The sequence below is a fragment of the Alligator sinensis genome, unplaced genomic scaffold (assembly GCF_000455745.1).
Source record: "Alligator sinensis unplaced genomic scaffold, ASM45574v1 scaffold939_1, whole genome shotgun sequence".
Classification (NCBI taxonomy): domain Eukaryota; kingdom Metazoa; phylum Chordata; order Crocodylia; family Alligatoridae; genus Alligator; species Alligator sinensis.
In genome coordinates this window covers 177,414-199,138 of record NW_005841995.1, presented here as the reverse complement: position 1 = coordinate 199,138, position 21,725 = coordinate 177,414, and the positions used below count along the sequence as shown (strand labels likewise).

The 21,725-nt window shown below is 40.0% G+C and overlaps 1 protein-coding gene across 2 annotated transcripts in view; it reads left to right on the top strand.

The window, feature by feature from the left end:
- RAB1A (RAB1A, member RAS oncogene family) overlaps positions 1-20,359 on the top strand; it is a 21,296-nt gene extending 937 nt beyond the window's left edge. Inside the window, exons 2-6 of one of the 2 annotated variants that reach the window (XM_006021475.3) lie at positions 10,090-10,162; positions 13,995-14,090; positions 17,703-17,798; positions 19,120-19,251; positions 19,545-20,359. In XM_006021475.3, the coding sequence (XP_006021537.1) occupies positions 10,090-10,162; positions 13,995-14,090; positions 17,703-17,798; positions 19,120-19,251; positions 19,545-19,742 (595 nt within the window). In that variant the 3' untranslated portion in view covers positions 19,743-20,359. The remainder of the gene's footprint in view (positions 1-10,089; positions 10,163-13,994; positions 14,091-17,702; positions 17,799-19,119; positions 19,252-19,544) is intronic. The other variant, XM_025201473.1, reaches the window with a different exon arrangement.
- Positions 20,360-21,725: the final 1,366 nt, after the last annotated feature.

The following is a 21,725-nucleotide window of genomic DNA, read 5'->3' as shown; positions in this document are numbered from 1 at the left end:
AGAGTTTCTGAAACTTTCCATACCCTTCAATAAATATATTTCAGTAAGTTCATTTCAAGCAGTGAAATTAACTTGCTTAGGGCGTTTAAATATACAGCAGGATTTAAGATGGAATATGTTTTTTGGGGTCTCTTAGCAGTGGAACGTATCTAGTTCTAAGGGACCAAGGGGGTTTCTGACTTTGGAAAATTGACAAGTAAAGTAACAAAGCAAAGATAAGGGACTTGCTAATATGAAGACCCTTGAAGTGTAAGAATTATTCTTTCTTTGAGGGGGCAGAAGTGATGGGCAACTTCAGTTTGAGAGAAGTGTTTTTCAGGGGATTATGGACTGTGAACAGGTAGTGGGTTTTCATGTAGCAGTCTCTCTTCCTAGTTGTATTCCCAGTTATAGGAGATCAACAACTAGCTCTCTGTCAAAGTCTTATTTGTAACTAGGAAGTGACCCAATGTGGTATTGCTGCATTATCTTGGTTTCTTTACTACTAAAAAGCCACTTTCACTACAAGGAAACCTATACAAATAGTTCAGGTTAGAATGCGAGCTGGTTTGGTACTACTTAAAGCTTTTGTTTGGGATTACTTGTATCTTTATGCATTATATTAATTTTAAAGTGAGATGAAGTCTAAATTCTTCACATTACTAGGGCTTGGAAAGAAGGTGTTTGGTCTTCATGAAACATGCAGGAAAGTGTGTTCTCAAGAATGTGGCATTGGCTTGGCCACTTAAGGCAATAAAGTTATAACTAGTTTATTGGTGCTAGATCTACAGAGAGGCTTGGGTTGCCTGGGTTTTATGTCTTCAGGTTCTTGTTATGCTGCTTCATGTTGGAGGTACCAGATGCTTAAAATTTAAGGCTTGGAGGGGTGGGGGTGGGGAGTTGCATGTGCTGAAGCAAAACTTCATTCTTGTCAGTAGACATTTCTGTGTCTGAATCATGCTTAAGTCTCTTACAATTAACAAATGGGTGTTTGCTTTTCTCTTGCTGTGGGCCTTGATTTGTTAAATTGAGCCTAGTAGGTGTTTACAGGCTATGCTTAACCTTGGGGGGTGGTGGGGGGGGAGGAGTGGAGTGTCCCTTAGTTGGTAGGTTAGGGTTAAATTAATTGCCCAAGCTATGAATGACCAGATTAAATTCCTTCTCTCACTTGAGAGGATTTGAACCTGCATACCCTGCCTCCCAGGAGGCTGACCCAGCAACCAGGCTGTAGGGTGTTCTACATTGAAGAGATTCTAATATTTCTTGAAGGAGGGCCTAAATATCCTCTCATCCAGATAAATAGCCTAATTAATTGGCTGTAGTTGTGTGCGTGTGTTCTCTCTATGACCCAGGGAATATTTAATTATTCAGTGCAACATGGAACAGCTTCAACTTGAGGTGTGTCTGTATCCTTACCCTGGGGATTAGATCGCTTCTGGGGAGGTATGGGTTCAACTGTCCTCTGAGGAGGGAATTGCAAGTTGTGCATCTTCAAACCTTCCTTATTGGAAAAGGAGTGTGGGGAAGACTCTACACTGTCCTCTATTTTATTTAGAGAGAAACAATGCACTTTCCTCAGTTTCTAAAAGTTTAAGTCTTAGTTTTGAGAGGGCTGTGAACCTAACTGCACTCTGGAATTCTGCAAAATATTTTAATTTGGAACTGTCAATTTCTTGGTCTGGAAACTGAATTCTTCTAACTCCTAGGATTTATGCTGAAGTGGTCAAGAGGCTTTTTTTGTTTGTTTTTTGATTCTTTTAACGCTTATTATTTTATTTTAATTCTTCCCATTATTTGGATATTTTATGGGTCATAAGTGCAATAATGCCTGCTCACAGATATGTGAGGAACAAACAATTCAAGTATTATGGGCTTTTTACTACTTAAATGTAGACAAAAAAGGGGGGGAGATTATCTACTATCTGAGGAACTAGTCAGTCAAATTGAAGCATGTGACAGTGGGCTGAGGCTTTACTGTAGAATAGCTGTTACATGGTAACTGTTCATGTAGTGAAAACTGGTGCAGATATGGGGCATGAACTGTTACTGCATGTCAGCTGTTCCATGGTAAGCTCCTATCCCTTCCTAACTTGCTTTAACTTGATCATTTCTCCATGCCCTTTGAATAAGATTTTCTTTGTTCATCTTTCACTCAAACGTTTGAAATTCTTCTGCTATGATAGAGCTAATAGCATGTGTTCGGTTTTTTTTTTTTTTTTCTTTTCCCTTCTTTCTGTGGTGTATCACTTAGGCTGCTTCTTTAGCAAAAAGTTTGAGTGCATATAAAATGAGCCAGCCAACAGAGCTCTTAGTTGGTTGGATAACAGAATAAAGACTCGAGAGGCTTTGATGTTGCAATATGTTTCAGTGCTCAAAGAATGCTTCTGTTTAAACAATGTTCATCAAATAGGAAAGCATTGGACATGCAAACCTGAAAGTCATACCAGCCTTGACTTTTATAGGGAAACTAAATTATGATATCTAAGGTCCTGCCCACATTAGTTGTTACTAGCCAAGTTTTATCCTGTTAGAGCATATGGACTTTCTTTACTAATGTGGATAAGGATCCTAAAGTTGTGTAGCAAAACTTCTATAAATAAGTATTCCTGGCTAACAGCCTCTTAAAGGTGGTTTTTACTTGTTTGCGAATCTCATGACCTGTCACTTAGCAGCAAAAATGCATGGAGGGACCAAAGAGTCCTGTTTCCAACCAGTTTTGGATTATGCTTGTATTCACTTAACAAATAGGTGCTGGCTGGCACAGAAGCCCATGGTCTGCTCTGTACTTGGTACTCCTTCACTATCACTCAGGTGTATGAATATCCCAGTGTGTGTCCATGTGTACTCATGCACAGTTCCTGAAGGCTGCAAGAGGAGATGAGTGGATCTGTTTGTATGTTCCTATTCTGGTAATTTTTTACCCTTTCCTTGGACCCTCTAGTTCCTATTCATCTATCCCAAAGAGTCCCCATAAACCTAAATGTTGGGGGTGGGTGGATAGGAGAGGGCAATGAAAGGGTCATCTGGGCTGCCTATACATGGGGTGGGGGGGGGGGGGGGGGGGGGGGTGCTTTAATTAGAACAGTTCTTCCAGGAATCACTCTAATTAATGCCTCACCACCTTGTGTATTGATCCCCTGTGGGTTTAAAAATGGCTGCAGGATACTTTATCTAAACCTCATTGAATGAGGTTTAGATAGTGCTGCAGCAGCCATTTTTTAACCCATGTGAGGCCATGCTAGAGTGTTCTGATTGGAACATGTCAGAGTAGACTCAATTAAATCATGAACCAGCATGTGTATAGGCAGTCCTAATGTCTATGACAAACTAGAAACTTGGAGGCTAATTGAGTGAAATATAAAAATTAACTAACTATAAAAATGCTTTTTTGTATAGGCACAGACTCTGTGCACTTTTTTACACTGACAGAAGCATTATTAATACTTTAATGTCTAGTCTACAAAGTTGGTTGTTGGGGTTTTTTTGTTTTTTATTGAGATATTTTGGTAAAAAGGCTGCTTCCACATAGAACATGCACATTGGATAGATGGAAAGGACACTTTCTCCAGCAGTTAGAGACTTTAAAAGCTTGGTTTCTTGTTATTTGATGATGCCTGATGGTAACCACCTGCTGCTGCTGTTGCTACAGGCCAACCTGCATTTTGTGGTCTCCCAAATGAGTAGTAACACTGGCTTCCTTATATAGGAGTGCAGTAGACTCATTTTAATTTGCCTTTGACTTGAAGGTCACTTTACCAGCAGTTAAGATGTACCAAACAGTACAATATTCTGCTTATATTTTAACCATAAGCTTTTTCTAGGTTGTAGAACACTACTAACTTGCCTCAGGGGTACAGTGGTGGTCAGTATCCTGCTGCTGCAGGTGTTGTCAAAATAGGCTCAAGACTCATGGAAGAAGGTCACTCTCCCTACTACAGAGGAAGGCAAAACCATCTGCAGCTTGTGCCAGTCTAACTGGGGTAAAATTCCTTCCTGACACCAAATGTGGTGATAGGTCTGACCCTGGGAGGAAGGGCAAGATGCTCTATCCACAGACTTCCAAGTTTTAGTTTCAGCAGAAGCAATGGTACACCCCTGTCAAAATCCCTGTCCTTGGATGCAGCCAACACCCAGTGCTTCTCAGGAAGGTTAAAGGAAGGGGGAAAACCCTGATATGTAGCAAAAAGGGGGTGGGAGCATAGAAATTCCTTCCCTGGAAACCTGCAATGTCCAGAAGTGTTGGAAGGACCCATGTAGCATAGACATAGCAATTTACTGATTTAATGTTTGTCCAACCTCTTTTTAAAGATCTCCAATGATGGAGACGCCACACCTTTCCTAGGCAGTGCATTTCACTGCTTCACTGTTCTAATAATGACAGGTTTTTTTCTTGGTAGCCAGTCCCTGCTTGGCAACTTCAAGCCATTGGTCCATGTCTGGCTCTCCTATTCTCCCTCTTCATGGCAGCCCTTCAGATGTTTGAAGATTGCTATCATGTCCCCTCCCAAGTAACTTTTCTGTAAGCTGAACATGCCTGTTCATCAGCCTCTCCTCATTTGGCTTGCTTTCCACATGTTGCTTTTTTCCCCTCTGTTTACCTGCCTCTGGACCCTCTTTAACTTCCATGTCATTTAAAAAATGTGGAGCCCAAAACAGTACACTGTATCCTAGATGAGGCCTTAGTGCATAGTGAAGAGGCAGTATCACCTCCATTGTCTTATGCCTAATGCTCCTATTGATGTGGCACAGTTAGTTTGCCTTTTGTGCAACTGCATGTAGACTCGGTTCTTGATCTGCCGAGGCTCCTAGATCCTCCTGCATAGTGCTACCATGCAGCCAGTTGTCACCATTTTGCTGACTAAAACTGAGCTATTAACATGGAGATTGACTTCTATGCTGTAGAAACCTACAGCAGTGTTATAACAGACATGGATCCTTCACTTGACTCCTTCCAGTTTACACAGAAGTAAAGTGAGTTTGTGCTGTTGATAATTGCTTTGTCTGCAATAATTACAATACTAAAGCTATTTTGGGACACCAGAGCATTTCCTTGCATAGACGGGGCTTTCTTTTGCATCCATGAGATTTTTTTTTTTTAATTTAATTTTATTTTTTGTTTGTTTGTTTGTTACCAAGCTTTGAGCTGGAAGTCGACATCAGATCTGCAGAACAGCTGCAGAAGCCTTCTTGGGCACATCATTGCAGATCTAATGCAACTTTTTTAAATGCTCAAACTTGAAACACTTCTTCAGGGAACTGATTTCATTCCAATTGACTTTGATTCTTAAGTATCATTGGGACAGATTTTCATGGTACTGCTGCTTTGACTTTAGCACTAAGAAAAAACCAGTATTATCAGAGTTATTATAAACAACATTTTCAGCAAACTTTAAAAAAATTTTTTTCATAGAGCCAGACTTAATTTTTCAGATACTAAAAGATAGAAATGCGCAGCTGGGAACCTTTCAAAATCTAGTCATTAATTAATAAAAGCTTATATAAAAGAGTAAAGGGGAATTGATCAGACCTTAGGGTTGATCTTCAGTATGTTCTATCCATGATGTGTCTACAAGCCAAGCAATTGTAATAAAAACTGTTTGTTAATATGCAAGAACATGTTAACAGTGCACCTGCTTTCTCTTAATGAGGATTTTAGTTCATTTTAGGAAAAAGCTAGCATGTGATAAGAATACTTCCTTCCTGAATAAAAGATGAACGCGCTCTTGTTTACAAACTGCTAGCTAATATTGAGCTACTCATTTTGTGAAAATAGTTCAGGTACATCTAAGTGCTCTAATTGTAAGTACCTTTCAGCTGAGTCCAGGGCAGTTGCAAAACTAGGGTTTTACTGTTGTGCATTACGGTGGCTGTGACAGGCTGCAAAAAGTTATCAAGATCCTTTAAGTGCCTGCATATTTATTTGCACACAAATAATACTGCAAGCTCTGATTTGGGTCTTATTGCAAGTAGACTCTTTTGGGGTTTTCATAGGGACCTAATGTGCCTCTATGTTTAGAGTCATAGTAGACCTATTCTAAAGGTTCTCAGTTGAACTGTTGAATCAGTTGCTTTTGACTTAAGGTGCAAGTGGTTCTCCCCTATAGCAGTGGCCTTCTTGCCTGTGAGCCTTCATGGTTGAGAGAGAGACCAGGAGTAGCCACTTCTGAATGTACTTTGCTCCTGACTCAAATTGCTGCATCAGTCCCCTTGCTAGAACTCCATTAGTCTTAGACTGGCAACCATTTGAAGGCAGGTGTACTAATTCTTTTTGTGTGTATCATTTGATAGTATGGGGCAGCAGAACTGGAAAAGCTGAAGGGTGACCTAGAACTGCAAAACAGTTGTTCAGTCATGTACCATTATGGTTTCCTTTGTCTAAAAACTTGTTTACTCATTTTAACAACTTGTTGGGCTGCATCGGTTAACACAGACCAACCTGCACCTTGGGTCTTGCCATAGATCAAACATGAGCTCCAATATAACCCTAATTGTGTGGTGATGACTTTTTCCTGGTGCAAGCAGTAGTGGGAGCTGCCCCCCCCCCAGTAGCTGTGCCTCCATCCCATGCCCCTCCCTGCCCTGGTTGGGCAGCGCCTGCTCCTGCCCCTTCCCTCGCTGTGTTGATCTGCATCTCCTTCAGACTTACCAGCTGGAGGCATCTCTCCACACTGCCAGTTCTCCTCCATGCTGCACTGTGGCTGCGCATAGCACGGAAACTTATCTGCCAAATTATCAGCCCCATCGGGCTGATGAACAATTTTCTTTATATTGGACCGATGTATCAGTGTATCTCTAGTTGTGCTCCATCCCCCTCCCATCCAGCAGCAGGAGATGCAACTTGGGCAGGCAGGCGGTATGTATGGCTAGCACAGGGCGTCTGGGGTAAAAGGCAGTAGGGTGGAGAGTCCTGAGCCTACAGTAGGCAGCCTGCCTCTACCCCATGCACATCTGGGGGGGGGCACATGCCTCCCACACCTCCCCAGGGTGCACAGCAGTAGGGAGCTTCTGTACCCCCTGAATGAGCTGCCTGCAGCTCTTTCCTGCTCCCTGCCCCAGCCCCAGGTTCCCATTCATTACCCTGGCTGGGCAGTGCCCACACTCCCTCCCTCACTCACTTGAGGGGGCCTCTATCCCCCATGCCCCTTCCTCTCCACAGATTTACTGCAGGGCACTGCTCTCCACACTGCCCAGCTATATTCCTGGCTGTGTACATGCACACAGGATCTGTGGGCCCTGGCCAGAATGCATAGTTATCAGTACATTATCGGTTACACTGGCCAAAAAAAAAAGCTGATGGGTAATAATGTTAATTTTACTCTTTTGGTGTTGATCTGAGATGACACCAATATATCAATGCACCTCTAGTAAGGAAGTATGACTTCATGGTATGCTTCTCTAGAATAGCTTATTCATAACTTAGTTCAGTTTCAAACATGACCCCTGGAGCTGGGTCATTTAGCCTGTGGCCTTGTGCATGACTCTTGCCACCATGCCAGAGCTTCTACCTGGGGCTGCCTCCACAAGTTGGTGTCTTGCAGACACCTGAAAAGCGGGGAATGCAGCCTTCCAACCAATTTTAAATTCAGTACCCCCTGGGTATTGCTAATCACTCAAACTCCTTCTCTAGTCTGTAGCTGAGGTCCAACTTTGTAAATACAGGACAATATTACCATGTCTTAAAGCGGTGAAGTTCTTATCTAAGCTGTAAAGTGACTGACATTGCAGTAGGATACTGTTTTAGATCTTGCCCTTGCCTATCAGGCACTCGATATTGGATGTGGAGTAGTGGTGGGAAGTCTCCCTCCACTGTCCCTTGGTTTGTGGCTTTATCTTGTTATGGCTGTCTTTAGTATGACCTTAAATTAATGCCACATATGCTAAATGGATCAGCAGTTCATGGGGTGGAGCAGGAAATCTGAAAACAAGGAGGAAGAGGTAGTTGGTAAACAAAAAAAAAATGGTGCCTGTGTGAAATTTGATGTTTGGAAGGCTGTACCTTCAAATGCTTGGATTCTTCTCAGCCTGGAACTCTGAATCCTGGGAAACAGATTCATCAAGCACATGCATAAAGAATATATGATTTGAGTTGAATGATCTTCTGGTTAGATGACAAGTTGTCTGGTCCTTTTTATTATGGAAGCAATTTTTTTTTTTAAATGGCAGCCTAAACTTTAATATTATGATCTCTTTATAGAGAACTTCTAAGTGCATCTGTTGAATCTGAGAGAATAGTCACCCCCTTCCCTCCCTCAACTCTCTCAACGCTAGTGGAAATTCTAGTGCTGTGCAGCTATATATATAGCATTTTACTTTTGTGTGAATGCTATTGTATTGACTTGTTTAGCTGAGGAATTTTTTAATGGTTCTTGATGTTAAGTGTAGCTGCAGAAAGATGCCCTGTTTCCCTGCTTTGTGTGTTTTGAACTGACTTCCCAACCCAGTCTGAAATGTTGCTTTTTACATGACTGTCACTACTAGTTTTGCATTAGATGTCACTTCCTTTTTTTTATGCTATCAAACTCTGACACAAACCATGAAGGACCAGTTAAACATGCATCTTTCTGCTACTGTAATGTTCAGCATTGTAGGGTTAAATTGAATTTATTGTTATAGAAATGTTAGTCTGTTTAGCATTTTGTTCTTATAAACCTTACTCTTCAGTGGGATGCTTTATCTCCTGTAGTGGTATGGATCTTGCATTGATCATTTTGTAGTAAGACTACAATGTAATCAGTCAGCTTGAGACTTGACCCTGACTTAGTTTTGCTACTGCTGCTGATACCTGATCTTCATTCTTCTTTACATTGTAGCTTAATTAAAACAAATGAAATGGTATCTGTGATCCTTTCCTTGTGTAAAAATCTAAGAACATGAGGCTGTCTAAAATTCCTTAATGGAATATAGGAAAACCTGTTAACTAACAAAAGATCAATATTGCAATAGTAACACTTCAAATTTGGCATGCTGTTAAAAGCAAAATAGCTTTTAAAAGTGATCTGCTTTAGTTAACGTACTTGAGTTTTCAGATGTGACTTCTTAATATCGCCGATTCCAAAAATATAAATGCATTAGTGTAGTAGTAACTGGAAATCCTGTGCTTTACACTTTTTACAAGTTGGGAGCCCTTTCATTAACTCGGTTGCAACCCAATGCTTTGGATCACAAGGGTTAGGGTAAGGAAATCACAACTGAGAAATGAATGTGCCTTGTGGCATTACCCAAATTTACACCAGACTCATGGGCTTAAAAAAAGAAAACAAATCTGGCAGTAGCAAGCATGTCTCTATCTGAATGGGAAGCTTGAGTAATATGGGATACTGACAACTACTTTCTGTTATCTGTGATAAAAACAAACTAGCCAGTGACTGGTTACCTGCAGAACAGTTGTACAACACCCATTTGAACACTTGTTTGCCTTCTTTTTGAAATTCTGCACTTAAGGACCAGTTTAAAATGGACAGTAAAATTTGACAGTTTCAAGTTTCTTTTTTACTTCAAAAAATAAAGCTTTCTATTCTATACTGGCCAGGAATGTGGTACTGATCTAAGCCAGGAGTTTACTCAAGCTTCTGGCTTGAATCCTAAATCTTATTACACTTTTCATCCTTTATCAGCTGTCATCCACTACAGTTTCATACACTTGTCTTCAAATATGAAGCAACAAGACTAATAGCAGAATGTGGCCTTTTTATTTTTTGTTACCTTTATTTTTGTTCATGTTCATACAATTAGTATGAACATGGATCTTAAACTTTTGGTAAACTGGATAAACATGCCTATTACACAGTAACATCAATTTCCTCAGTTACCTGACAGTTCCAGTGTATTAAGTAAAATAAAAATGAATAAAACAACATTACATGCAACCATATATTTTATCGATATACAGCACTGAATCTTTATACCAATGTTTTTGAACAATTTTTCTCTGGTACCATTTAAGCAGAAGTCAAAAGAATTGAATAGTGAACATGTGGGATCACTGATTCACTAACAAAAACAATGTTGTAAACGTTTTGGATCAAACTTTGGCAGTCTGTTGGTATGAGAGATGAGTTTGTCTCATCTAAATCTTAAGTGGTGTATAACATCCATCTTTCTCTCTTGCAGTGACTATTTATTCAAGCTACTTCTGATTGGAGACTCCGGTGTTGGGAAATCTTGCCTTCTGCTTAGGTTTGCCGTAAGTTCAGTTCTGCTGCCAAAATTTATGCCTTAACGACTGCTTAAAACCAGTTTAATTCCATTGAGTACTGCTATATGACTTAACTAGAGCTTGTATGGGGGAGAGAGGGGAAGGGGCTTGGGGTACTCTGTTTATTCCTAATAGCATGTCTCCACCTGACAGTAAAGGAATAAAGTCATGATATCAATTTATGTATTGCTCTTAACCATGAATAAGTCATAACTTCAAGTGTAACTTGAATTGAGCAAAGAGCTGTTGCTTTGATAAGTGTGTGGGGCTTCTGTCTGTGTAGGTATTTAAATTACTTAATACCTGTGCTCTGACCGGCATTTCACTATTTACCTAATGTGCAAAAGTGCTTATAATAACTTTGTCCAAAGTCTTTAAAATGCAACAATTTAGAAGTCAAGGAAAATTTTTGCAAATATTTTCGAATTCCAGGTTGCATACACTGGAATAACAGTTGAACACTACCTTCAGTTTTGTTCAGTGTAGATTGTATATTTTTGTCAGTGTTTAAAATGTATGATCTCAAAGACTGAAATGCAATTATTAGTGCCTCTTTAAAAAAATCAGTACTTCCTTAAAAAATAAACAGAGGTAGCTGTACTCCTGTTCTAGAAGAAAATCTAGACTCGGACTTAAAAAAGTTTGTTTGAACTTGTAGCAGTGCTGTGAAATGGCAGACTAGTAATAATTCAATAAAACAGATGGGACCTGGGGTTCAGGAGGGCCTTCTATATGCCCTTTGCAAAATGTGACCTCGCCTGCTAAAAACTGGTGACTTTTCTTGACTCTAGCCTGAACAAATAGACATGTGCTTGGGCAGAGCACACCTTGGTGACAGCATAATGTAAACTTTTCTGGATGGTGACATGATGAGAAGCTCATCCATACATACAGCCAGCAGTTGCTGAGTCATTGTACAAATACTTGACTCTTTCTGCCCCTAACATTGCTGAGGAAAAAGGACTCCTGTAAAGTAAATATCACTTCAGTGATTTGACCTGCACCTGTGCAATGCATTTCTGAGGTTCCCTTCCATGCCAAGGACTGATATGGGTCGTGTAGTGCAATAAACAGCCAGGTGTTTGCCTGACCTGATCCCCAAGCCTTGAGTGCTTCTGACTAACTTGGTTGGTGTTGGGACAAGCCAAAGAACCACCCAATAGAAGTAAATCTTCCATTTAATAGGAAGAACATGGCAATTGCCACAATCTAGGAAACTAGCTCTGTGCCAAGGGGCTTGTAATTCTCCACTATACTCTTGCTGTAAGCCTAAAGCCATTCATTGGGTTCATGTCTGTATTGATGCCAAAATACTTAATTCTAAAGACTGTCACCAGCTATGCTTTGCATATATAGATCTACACATTGCTCATTTATGCAGCCTATTAAAGCTACAAAAATCAACTTGTGCACAAAGCTGAAGCTCCATGGTAATGATACCAGTCAAGTAAAATAATGTTAAGGCTGCAGCAGTAGGATTGTTGCAATTCGTTTTCCTCTAGGAGTAATGTAGTCCTTTTGAGTTTACTTGACATTTTGTTCTGAATTTTTACTTCATGCCTGCTTATAAATAGTCAGTGCTCAGAACAAGAGAATGAAATCAACTATATTGGAATCGAATGTGTATCTGCTGTAAAACTTTGGCTTTAAACTTAAATGTTGGCAACTTTGCATCTGGGATGATAGGCCAAGCAGCATTGGAATAACTAATTTTAAGTAAAATCTAGTCATTACAATGCATAATTGGCACTTTTTGCATATCTTCTGTAGGCTAAAACAGACTTATTAATTAACTGATCATTTACCTGGCATAAATGCCCAAGTCTTAAAAGCAATTGGGACTTGTGGTAGGTGATATCTTTTATTAGACCCACAAGATTTTTGCAAAAAAAACCCCATCTTTTAATTGCAAGCTTTTGTTAGTGTAGTGTCATACCTAAAAGGAATAAGCTGGTGTATCTTCTAGTACAGTTGCCCCAACCTTTTCTGGCAGGTGTCCTACAAGTTAAGCTCTGCACTTCCAAAGTGTGTCCAATCTCCTTTCCTCTGCCCAGTCTGCTCTCCAGTTGCTCCCTGTTACCTCCCCCATTCATCACATGCTAAAACAGGCTGCCCAATTTGCTTGTGGCATATGTACCACAGCTTGGCTACTATAGAATACCATTGCTCTTTCCTTTAAGTTCTTCTGCACAGATGTTTGCTTCTTACATTCATCCTCAGTTCTAACTTGCTGTCTGGTTCCTTCCTTTCATGGCAGTTGTGGGTCAGTTGGCTTTTTGTTCTATAGCTCCAGTGCTGATAATGAAGATATGAATTGCTTAGCTCACTGAAATTCTCAGTGGATTGTATTGTTAAACTTCCAGTAGGATGCAATTTTCTCATCTGATTGCAGACCTGTATCACAGGAGCTAGGTGAAATAATAGCTGCATTTTTGTGAATTACCTCTTTTGACAACTTCATAGATTTCATGGACATTAGGACTGGAAGGGATCTTGAAAGATGATAGAGTCCAGCCCCCTGCCCAAAGGGCAGGAAGTCAGATGGGGTCATAGGATCCCAGCAAGATAAGCATCCAATTTTCTCTTGAAGGTGTTCAATGTAGGTGCTTAAACCACTTCTGATGGCAAGCTATTCTAGACCTTGGGGGCTCAGACAGTAAAGAAATTCTTCCTTATGGCCAGCCTGAAACAGTCTTGCAGTAGTTTATAACTGTTCAATCTTGTCATCCCTTGGGGCACTCTGAACAAACATTCCCCCAGATACTGGTGGTCACTCTTGATAAACTTATAGGTGGCCATCAGATCACCCCTAAGCCTGCGCTTTTCCAGGCAAAAAGGCCCCATGGCTCTCAGCCTCTCATCATAAGGTGTTTTCCTGACCTCTGATCATGCGCGTGACTCTTCTCTAGACTGTCTCAAGCTTCTCCACATTCTTCTTGAATTGTGGGGCCCAAAACTCGACACAGTACTCCAGCTGCGGCCTCACCAAGGCCGAGTACAAGGGGAGAATGATGTTCTGGGATTTGCTTGAGAAGCATCTACAGATGCAAGCCAGCGTTTTGGTCACTTTACTAGCCGTAGCATCGCATTGAAGGCTCATGTTCATCTTGTGGTCAATGATGACCCCCAAGTCTCTTTCTTCCGTAGTGCTAGCCAGTGTAGCACTGCTGAGCCTGTAAGGATGCTGCAGGTTTTTCTTCCCAAGGTGGAAAACCTTGCATTTTTCAACTGAAGACTTCTTGTGTATATCATTAAGTAATAATTCTCCTAACTTTAAAACTGTAGTTGGCTACTGTGTATGGTTGAAAAAAAAAAAGTCTTCATCAGTGACTTGATTGAGGGCATGGAGAGCACCCTTTCCAAGTTTACAGATGATACCAAATTATGGGGCAAGGTTGACACCAGAGGGTACAGAACAGATCCAGGCAGATCTGGACAGGTTGGAAAAATGGGCAGAGTGAAATAGGATGCAGCTCAAGAAGCTATGCCACTGTAATTACCTCTTAAAATAAATAAATAAATAAAAAAATTTAGGTCTTAACATTTTGTAGGTTGCTTTTTCAAAAGCTTCTAAATGACATCGTTAAAATGTGACTGTTAGTCAGTAGGATTGAGGATCCTTGTTAATTGCCCTATTGGACTACACAGCATAGCATAGTCCATGCCCCAAAACATAATGTTATAGAAGATGGTCAAATTAATGTATTTTGCTTGATTTGTATAGTTGCCCTACTTTCTTACAGGAGAGAATTTAAGATGTGCTGACTTCTGGTGATCATTAAATGCAGGGGGGGGGTTTTGTTTTGTTTTTTTGTTCTAGGATGACACGTACACAGAAAGCTACATCAGCACAATTGGTGTGGACTTTAAAATCAGAACTATAGAGTTAGATGGGAAAACTATCAAACTCCAAATAGTAAGTAGTCTGACTTGTCACTGTGTGGCCTGTCTGTTTTCTGACCAGTGGATGACCTCCTTTATTTTCATGTACACTTATTTGATTGTTAAACTAGGGTTTTATATATAAAACCTTGTTTTTGATAGGATTGTCTACTTGTGCATATTATAACACTTCTAGTATGCTCAGATGGTGTCCTTGAAGATGCTGGTCTTCAGACTTTCAGTCTACTTGGAGTTGGGGAATTGTAAATTTAGTCAAACTTCCATATCTTTTCCTTTTCCTATACTTCACTAAAGGACATGGATGTGTGCTAAATCCGAAGTGATCTCAAGACTCAAATGGCATGAAATCTGCAACACTAATGATATTTTTCTAATGCCCTAAACTCTGCGACCTATGCAAATAACAGTTATTATGAACTTTTGCAGACCTCTTTCATAGTGATGTTTTTAAATGCAGAACTAACCAAAGTGGTGATCCTGCTTCAACTTGCATCCAAGGCCTTGCAGAAAATTGAACTAGAACATCTATCTGAACATCTGAGTGTTTCTGGCTTGCATAGCTAGCATTAAATTCCCAATTATCAAGTCTTCCAGATATTAGAGTAATGTGAACACTTCATTTTGGCTTTTCACTTGCAGTAGGGGAAACCAGTTTAAGGGCTTAATGGTTCATGCTTGGTGCTTTGTCTTGCTCTTAGCACTTTAAAATTGGGTAACCTACATGTTATCCTAACTGCAAGTGAACTTGCAGTTCACTTGCTTATTACGTAACTCTTGGATAAATTTGCTTCCATACTGGACAGCACTGACAAATGTAGTGATATCAGACCTAACTAAATCTAGCAAAGCAATGCAAAAACCTTCTGGATGACATGGGTGAAATATAGGTTTCAGGCAAATCTATAACTTCCTTTCAGTTAACTTTCCCACTGAAAGGTTAAAATTTTAAACAAATTCTGATCTCCAGAAAAATTTTTAAATTAAACTTCAGTGTTCTGGGATTGTCAGGATTTAATTTCCCTGCACATGCTGATGACAAACTTCTGTTCTGGTCAGATTTGCATCTTTATGGTGCACGTGCCATGAGGTGCTAAGAGCTCCAGCCCAGCAAGTGTTAAGCCTAGAATTATATGAACCCTGTCTCCCACTCAAAATAAAAGTTCAAAATGGGCCAGCATCCTTTAAGTGCTTCCTTGGACTCAGTGGCAGCAAGCTTGGTATAATGAGGCTACCCTGGAAGCATAGACCCTATGGCTCCAAGAACCCCAGAAGGAACCAGTAGGGTATACATCAGAGGCATCTTTCTGTTTGATGAATGGCTGTCAAGTCAAAAGACTTGCTTATAAACAGTATCTGACAAATGAAGATGCCACAATAACATGTCTGTTTATGGGCATCTTTCTTTGGCTTAATACGTTCAGTCCTTGTATTTAATAAGTGTTAAATCTCCTCTTCAGGTCTTCTCCTAATGTTAGGTAGCTAAAAGTTACTCTACTCCCAAATGTGGCAACTTTTTAATGTCTAGAATGGTGCAAACTTTCCTGCCAGACAAAATCAGTCAAAACCTCTGTCAGCTTGGAATGTTTCAGGATTTCTATTGTTACAGAAAGTTAGCTTGTTCCTGAAACTGATCTGTGATTTTTTTTTTTTTGAGAATGTCCAAACAATGTTTGGATTCAGCCAAACAGATTGGCAAAAGGTCTCAACTTGCACATTTGGAAATGTCCTAAAGAACAGCTTTAACTGAGAAATGTTAAAACTGTCACTGGCCAGGTTCAAAGCAGGAAAATTCTGCTTTTGGTAAAACTGTTGTACTTTCAGAACTAACTAACGCCTTTGGCTGGGCTGCAAAAGTATGCTGCAGCCAGTTTTTATGCTTTTAGCAGTTGGTGTGAACTGCTTTGTGAAATTAGTGATAGACCGGTTCATCAGGTGCGTCCCTTCTACCTGATATTTTTTTCCCCCATGCTTGCTAGCTTTTTGTTTGGCTCCTTTTTGAGTAGAACTAATTCTCAGTGGAAAAAGACAGACAGACAAGTGTTGTAGACCAGGGTTTTTTTTCTTTCTCCATTGACATGTGTAATGATTTGCAGGAAGTTGTTGTGGGAGAGCCCAGATTATAGGGGTAACTTAGTGCATCATCCAAAACAATTGCACTCCATGTAAAGTGCATGAAATTTTGTCCTATAAAATGTAACTTTGGACTTTGCTGTGAACAGTTAGCATAGACTCTCACAAGTGCAGCTTGCAAGACAAGGGGGTGTTGCTCCTGTTACAATAGTAAGAGCAAAACTCAAACTTTGAGGAGGAAGTATAGCATCAGTTTGAGCAAAACCCAGCTTTTATGCGGAAGAATAACTTTATTAGAAACTCCCAAGTCAAACTGCTTGAAATTCAGTTTAGCCACTTAAGGAAGCAGTGCTTGGAACATTTTAAGGCATTTGACATAAGGAAATTACCCCTGCAATTGCAGGGGTAAAATAACACCATTGAAGTGTATCTGTAAGGGGCTTTCTAAAGTTCTAATAACTACTTGACTTGCCTAATTGCTATACAAAGGATAGCAGGTGTCTGAACTCATGACAAACTACATTCTGTTGCCTAAATCTTTTGTATTGGGGAGATAACTGAATACAGTCAACCCCTTCCCTGCTCTGAGGAGGAGAGCTTAGCTTTTACTGGGGGGCTTCTGCAGTCCTAAAGGAACTTTTTACCTGTATGGGTCTAGAACTTACTTGGCTTTGCCCCTCTTCTGTCATTGTGCTGCCAGTTAGTGCAGAACTAGGACTGTGCTATGTATCTAGATCTCCTATAAATTTTTCAGTGCAGAACGTGTGCCTATCTTATGGGGCGGGGCCCATCTTCAGTAGCCTAGCTGGCACAAAGGGGCTGCAGCAGAACTGTGACTGGCCAAAAGCATGTTAAGACCTACAGGGAAAGTAGACTTTTTGGCTTTTTGTTCCTAAAATGATGAACTCAAGAAAACCTAGTTAACTTGCATCTGTCTCTGGCATGCTCTTGTCCTGTTATGATAGAAAAAGGTCAAAGCTGACAAACTAATAGAAACTAATTCCAAATCAGTGTCCCAGAGGCAATCTACCCAAATACTACTTATTTCCTTTTTTTTGAGTCTGGATCAGGTCTAGAACTTCTTTCTAGATGTAATTGACATTGCAAGTTGTGATCTGTGGCCTGAAAGCCTTAAGCCAGCTTAAGGTGGCTTGTTTTAGTAGTCACTACTACCTTCACATTGGCCTGGGATAACCTGCCTTCCTTTAGTTATCCTTGTTTTCAGAGTCTGAAGAAAGCTGCCCAATTTGTCCCTTTATGCTAGCAAGGCAGTAGTTTGTAGTTTTGGTAGTAGGCCTGCAGAAAATGTTTAAGTAACTGGATTCTTTCCTTATGCTGAAGGAAATACTGTAGTGGTGTCAGTAACATGAAGCTCTAGAAATTAGACTAGGCTGTGCTCAGTTGCAGACAAAGTTGTATTTATAAAGGAAAATGGGGGTGGAAAAGAGTTCTTCAGCTTTTTTTCAGTGCTGTTACTTTTTTTTTTATATTTGATGGCAAGGTCCATGTGGTAATTATAGCTGCATCCTCAGTGTAACTTGCACTCTATTTGTAGTGGGACACAGCAGGGCAAGAGAGATTTCGAACCATCACTTCCAGTTACTACAGAGGAGCCCATGGCATCATAGTTGTGTATGATGTTACAGATCAGGTAAGTTCTAAACGACGCATTATTAAAGTGCTCTCTTAGCAGCTTGACCTACTGACCATACAAAGCCAGTTATCTTTTAGGCAGTGACTTTTTTTTTTATTTAGCTCTTGTACTGAAATACTTTGCGTTTGGCACTAGTATTTGGAGGAAGGACACCTTGTTATTGGGGGGGGGGGAAGAAAAAAGTGGATCCATCTCTTTCTATAATGCACCACTTGTTAGGCTTCAGTGCTTAAGTCTAGTTTTAACAGCTCACTCTTTTTGGGTGACTTGTGTCCATAGGGGAGGGATATGCAGTTAAAGGCAAGTTGCCTCTTTCAACAGAACTTAACGGGTTATTGAAACTTCTGCAGATGCCAGTGCATTAACAAGCTTCCATGAAAAGATAAATGGAAAAATGTAATTCCCTAGCTTAATGGAGGAATATATTTCCAAGGCCCACTTGCTCCTTTATGACATTAAGTTTCTTTGACCAAAAATTTCTGTGGTAAGACTTGATGTAACCTGCTACCAGAGTGATTGCTGTCACTGGGTATGTCGTCTGACTAGACATTTTATGAAATAGCCTTGTTGACTTGATAGATCTCCAGAATGTAACAGATGTATCTGGTCAAACCAATCTTGTAACAAGTTGATAGCTGCCCTTATTTGTTTGCTGTTCAAAGGTAAGGGTTAAAAAAAAAATCTCTGTTCTCATGACCTTTGAGGAGAGGGTAATGAAGATGGGCTGGAGCTCTGTAAGCTCAGTTCACAGCACAGGGAACGACTTTAGTAATTTTTCTAATTTGACTAACTGCTCCCCAGTCTTGTGTACAACTCTGTTGTCACCTAGGCAGAACTTCCTTTTAATGTCAGACTCCTGTAATAGAGGGCTTCCTCTTTTTCCAGTTTGGCATGTGGTCTGATTTGTATTTATTTATTCTTTAAGGGCAGTACATGAGCTGTTTCCCAACTGCTTGGTGCCCTACTACAGGAAGCCAGCGGGGTTGAACGTTTATTGGGGCCTGCCTTTGTCTGGAGGAAAACAGTGGAGTGCTGGGGATCTTTTCAAGACTTATTTTTGCAGTACCTGAAAGCCCTGGAATATGGGGGACAATGGTTAGGCCAGAAGAACTGGCGTGTGGCAGGGTTATTTATACTGAGGCATAGACTCCTTGTGTTGGAGTCCTAACAGCTGGAAGGCAAAATACAGGTGTTTGAATGGTTTGCATAGCATCCCTGGACATATAATGTACTTGCAATGCACTTGCCAAGATTTGAATGGTTCTAAATCATCAAAAGAAAGATAGTGCCCTTAATGTGATCCTTTTTTATCTTCTAGGAGTCCTTCAATAATGTAAAACAGTGGCTGCAAGAAATAGACCGTTATGCCAGTGAAAATGTAAACAAGTTGTTGGTAGGGAACAAATGTGATCTGACCACAAAGAAAGTAGTAGACTATACAACAGCAAAGGTATGTCGGCTAGATTAAAGGTCCAGCATGTAAATGTGCTTTTTGGGACATGCCACACTGGAGTCCATGCTACTTGCACACCTTGATGCTAATAGAAGCTATGCATGCGCCTTTTAAATGCAGACCCTAATGGTCCTCAAGGGCTGCCCAGGGCACACAATCAAATTGAGGGAGTGGGATGGCATGAAACCAGTAGCTCCTTTACACCTGTGTGGAAACTACATTGTATAGCTTTAAGCATGTTCTGAGCCTTCCAATGGAAGTACTAAAACTTTATTCACTTTCATTCACAGGAATTTGCAGATTCCCTTGGAATTCCATTTTTGGAAACCAGTGCAAAGAATGCAACAAACGTAGAACAGTCTTTCATGACCATGGCTGCGGAGATTAAAAAACGAATGGGTCCTGGAGCTACAGCTGGTGGTGCAGAGAAGTCCAATGTTAAAATTCAGAGCACTCCAGTCAAGCAGTCTAGTGGAGGTTGCTGCTAAAATCTGCCTCCCCCTTTTTGTCCCACAACAATGAATTTGCAATCTGAACCCAAGTGAAAAAAAATTGCCTGAATTGTACTGTATGTAGCTGCACTACAACAGATTCTTACCGTCTCCACAAAGGTCAGAGATTGTAAATGGTCAATACTGACTTTTTTTATTCCCTTGACTCAAGACAGCTAACTTCATTTTCAGAACTGTTTTAAACCTTTGTGTGCTGGTTTATAAATGTGTGTAATCCTTGTTGCTTTTCCTGATACCAGACTGTTTCCCGTGGTTGGTTAGAACGTATTTTTGTTTTGATGTTTATATTGGCATGTTTAGATGTCGGGTTTAGTCTTCTGAAGATGAAGTTCAGCCATTTTGTATCAAACAGCACAACAGTGTCTGTCACTTTCCATGCATAAAGTTTAGTAAGATGTTATATGTAAGATCTGATTTGCTAGTTCCTTGTAGAATTATAAATGGAAAGATCACACTATCTGATTAATAGTTTCTTCATACTCTGCATATAATTTGTGGCTGCAGACTATTGTAATTTGTTGCACAGTATGTAACAAACAACTGAAGAAATGTTTAATAAATATTGTACTTATTGGAAGTAATATCAAACTATGGTGATTAAATATTGTCTTAATTCTTATGGCTAAGGGGGAAACTAGGCTTGTATTGTGCCCAACCTAGATATGTGCAGCCATGGCAGTCCAAACCCTCAGACCAAACACCCTTCCCAGCAAATACGTACAAATGAAGACTTGTCAGGGTGTGTTAGGCATGTATACTGTACCTGGAACACAACATAAAACTAATATTCATGGGAGCGTAATGCATTCTGAATGTACAGTATTTTCCCTCCCTTGATCTCTGAACTTTAATTTATTTCTAAAGGACTTAATCTGGGAATTCTTGTCTACTTTGCTGTGTAGAGGTGGAAAACAGTATTTTTTTTCCTTAATGTTGAATGACTTTCAAGTTTAATAATTCGAGTTGATGTAATGGTCTCTTCTATCCTGTTACTCCCAGACTCTTAATTGAATACTGTTTTTGACTTGGTGCAGCAGCTTAGTTTATTCTTCTCTGCAAAGGCATTTGAAGGGATGAAACTGTGGAGTAATCTTAAAACAGTTAAGTGAGGAATCCACCAAAAGACTCCTGTACCTCAACACAGAGGAGTTAATTTAAAAACAATTTGAAGTTAACCAGCAGCGAGGTGTGGTGACTAGCTTATTGTAACTAAATGGACAGTGGGATGTGGTTTTTTTTTTTTCTTTTCTTTTTTTGTACAGAACTAATCAAATCATTAGTGCCTGATGTCTGATTATATATAAAGCCACAGGAAGCTAGCCTATAACACTTCCTATAAAGGTAAAAATGTTCAGCTTTATCTAGAACTCCAGTGTTCAGCTTACTTTTTGTAAATATAATCTCATGTTAAAATGACCTTGTAGACATTCCCTTTGTAGTAGAAATACACCCCATGTGTTAGCAAAATTATAGCATAGGTATGTTGTGAGGTGCAAACTGAAATACACCAGTGCAACCCCCCTCCTCTAAAATATGGGGAACAAATTCTGGGGCAACAGCTACTTAAAAACAAAACAAAAAAAACTTAGTTGCATCCATTTAACAGGCAGTCCTAATTCATGTGTCAGTGTTTTATGATTAAGTTGAACTTCTTTTTGTTGAAGAACCTCACAATAAAGTGGTGTACTTTGTATTATAGGTATGTGCTTGTTGGATCAATTCATACTAATGTAAGGTGACCTGCTCTTTTCAAAAAGCAGGAGTGGCATTTGGGTGATCATTGCTAATATAATGGGAAATGAGCCGCATCTTTTTGAAGGAGGGGTTCAGGCAAAACATTTCCTTGAATGAGACTGCATAAGTGAACTCATTTATTCCTAAATGTTAAGATGCCTGCTAAATAATGCAATCCAAAACCTACTGTTAATATACAGTAATAAAGTATTGCAAAACCAACTT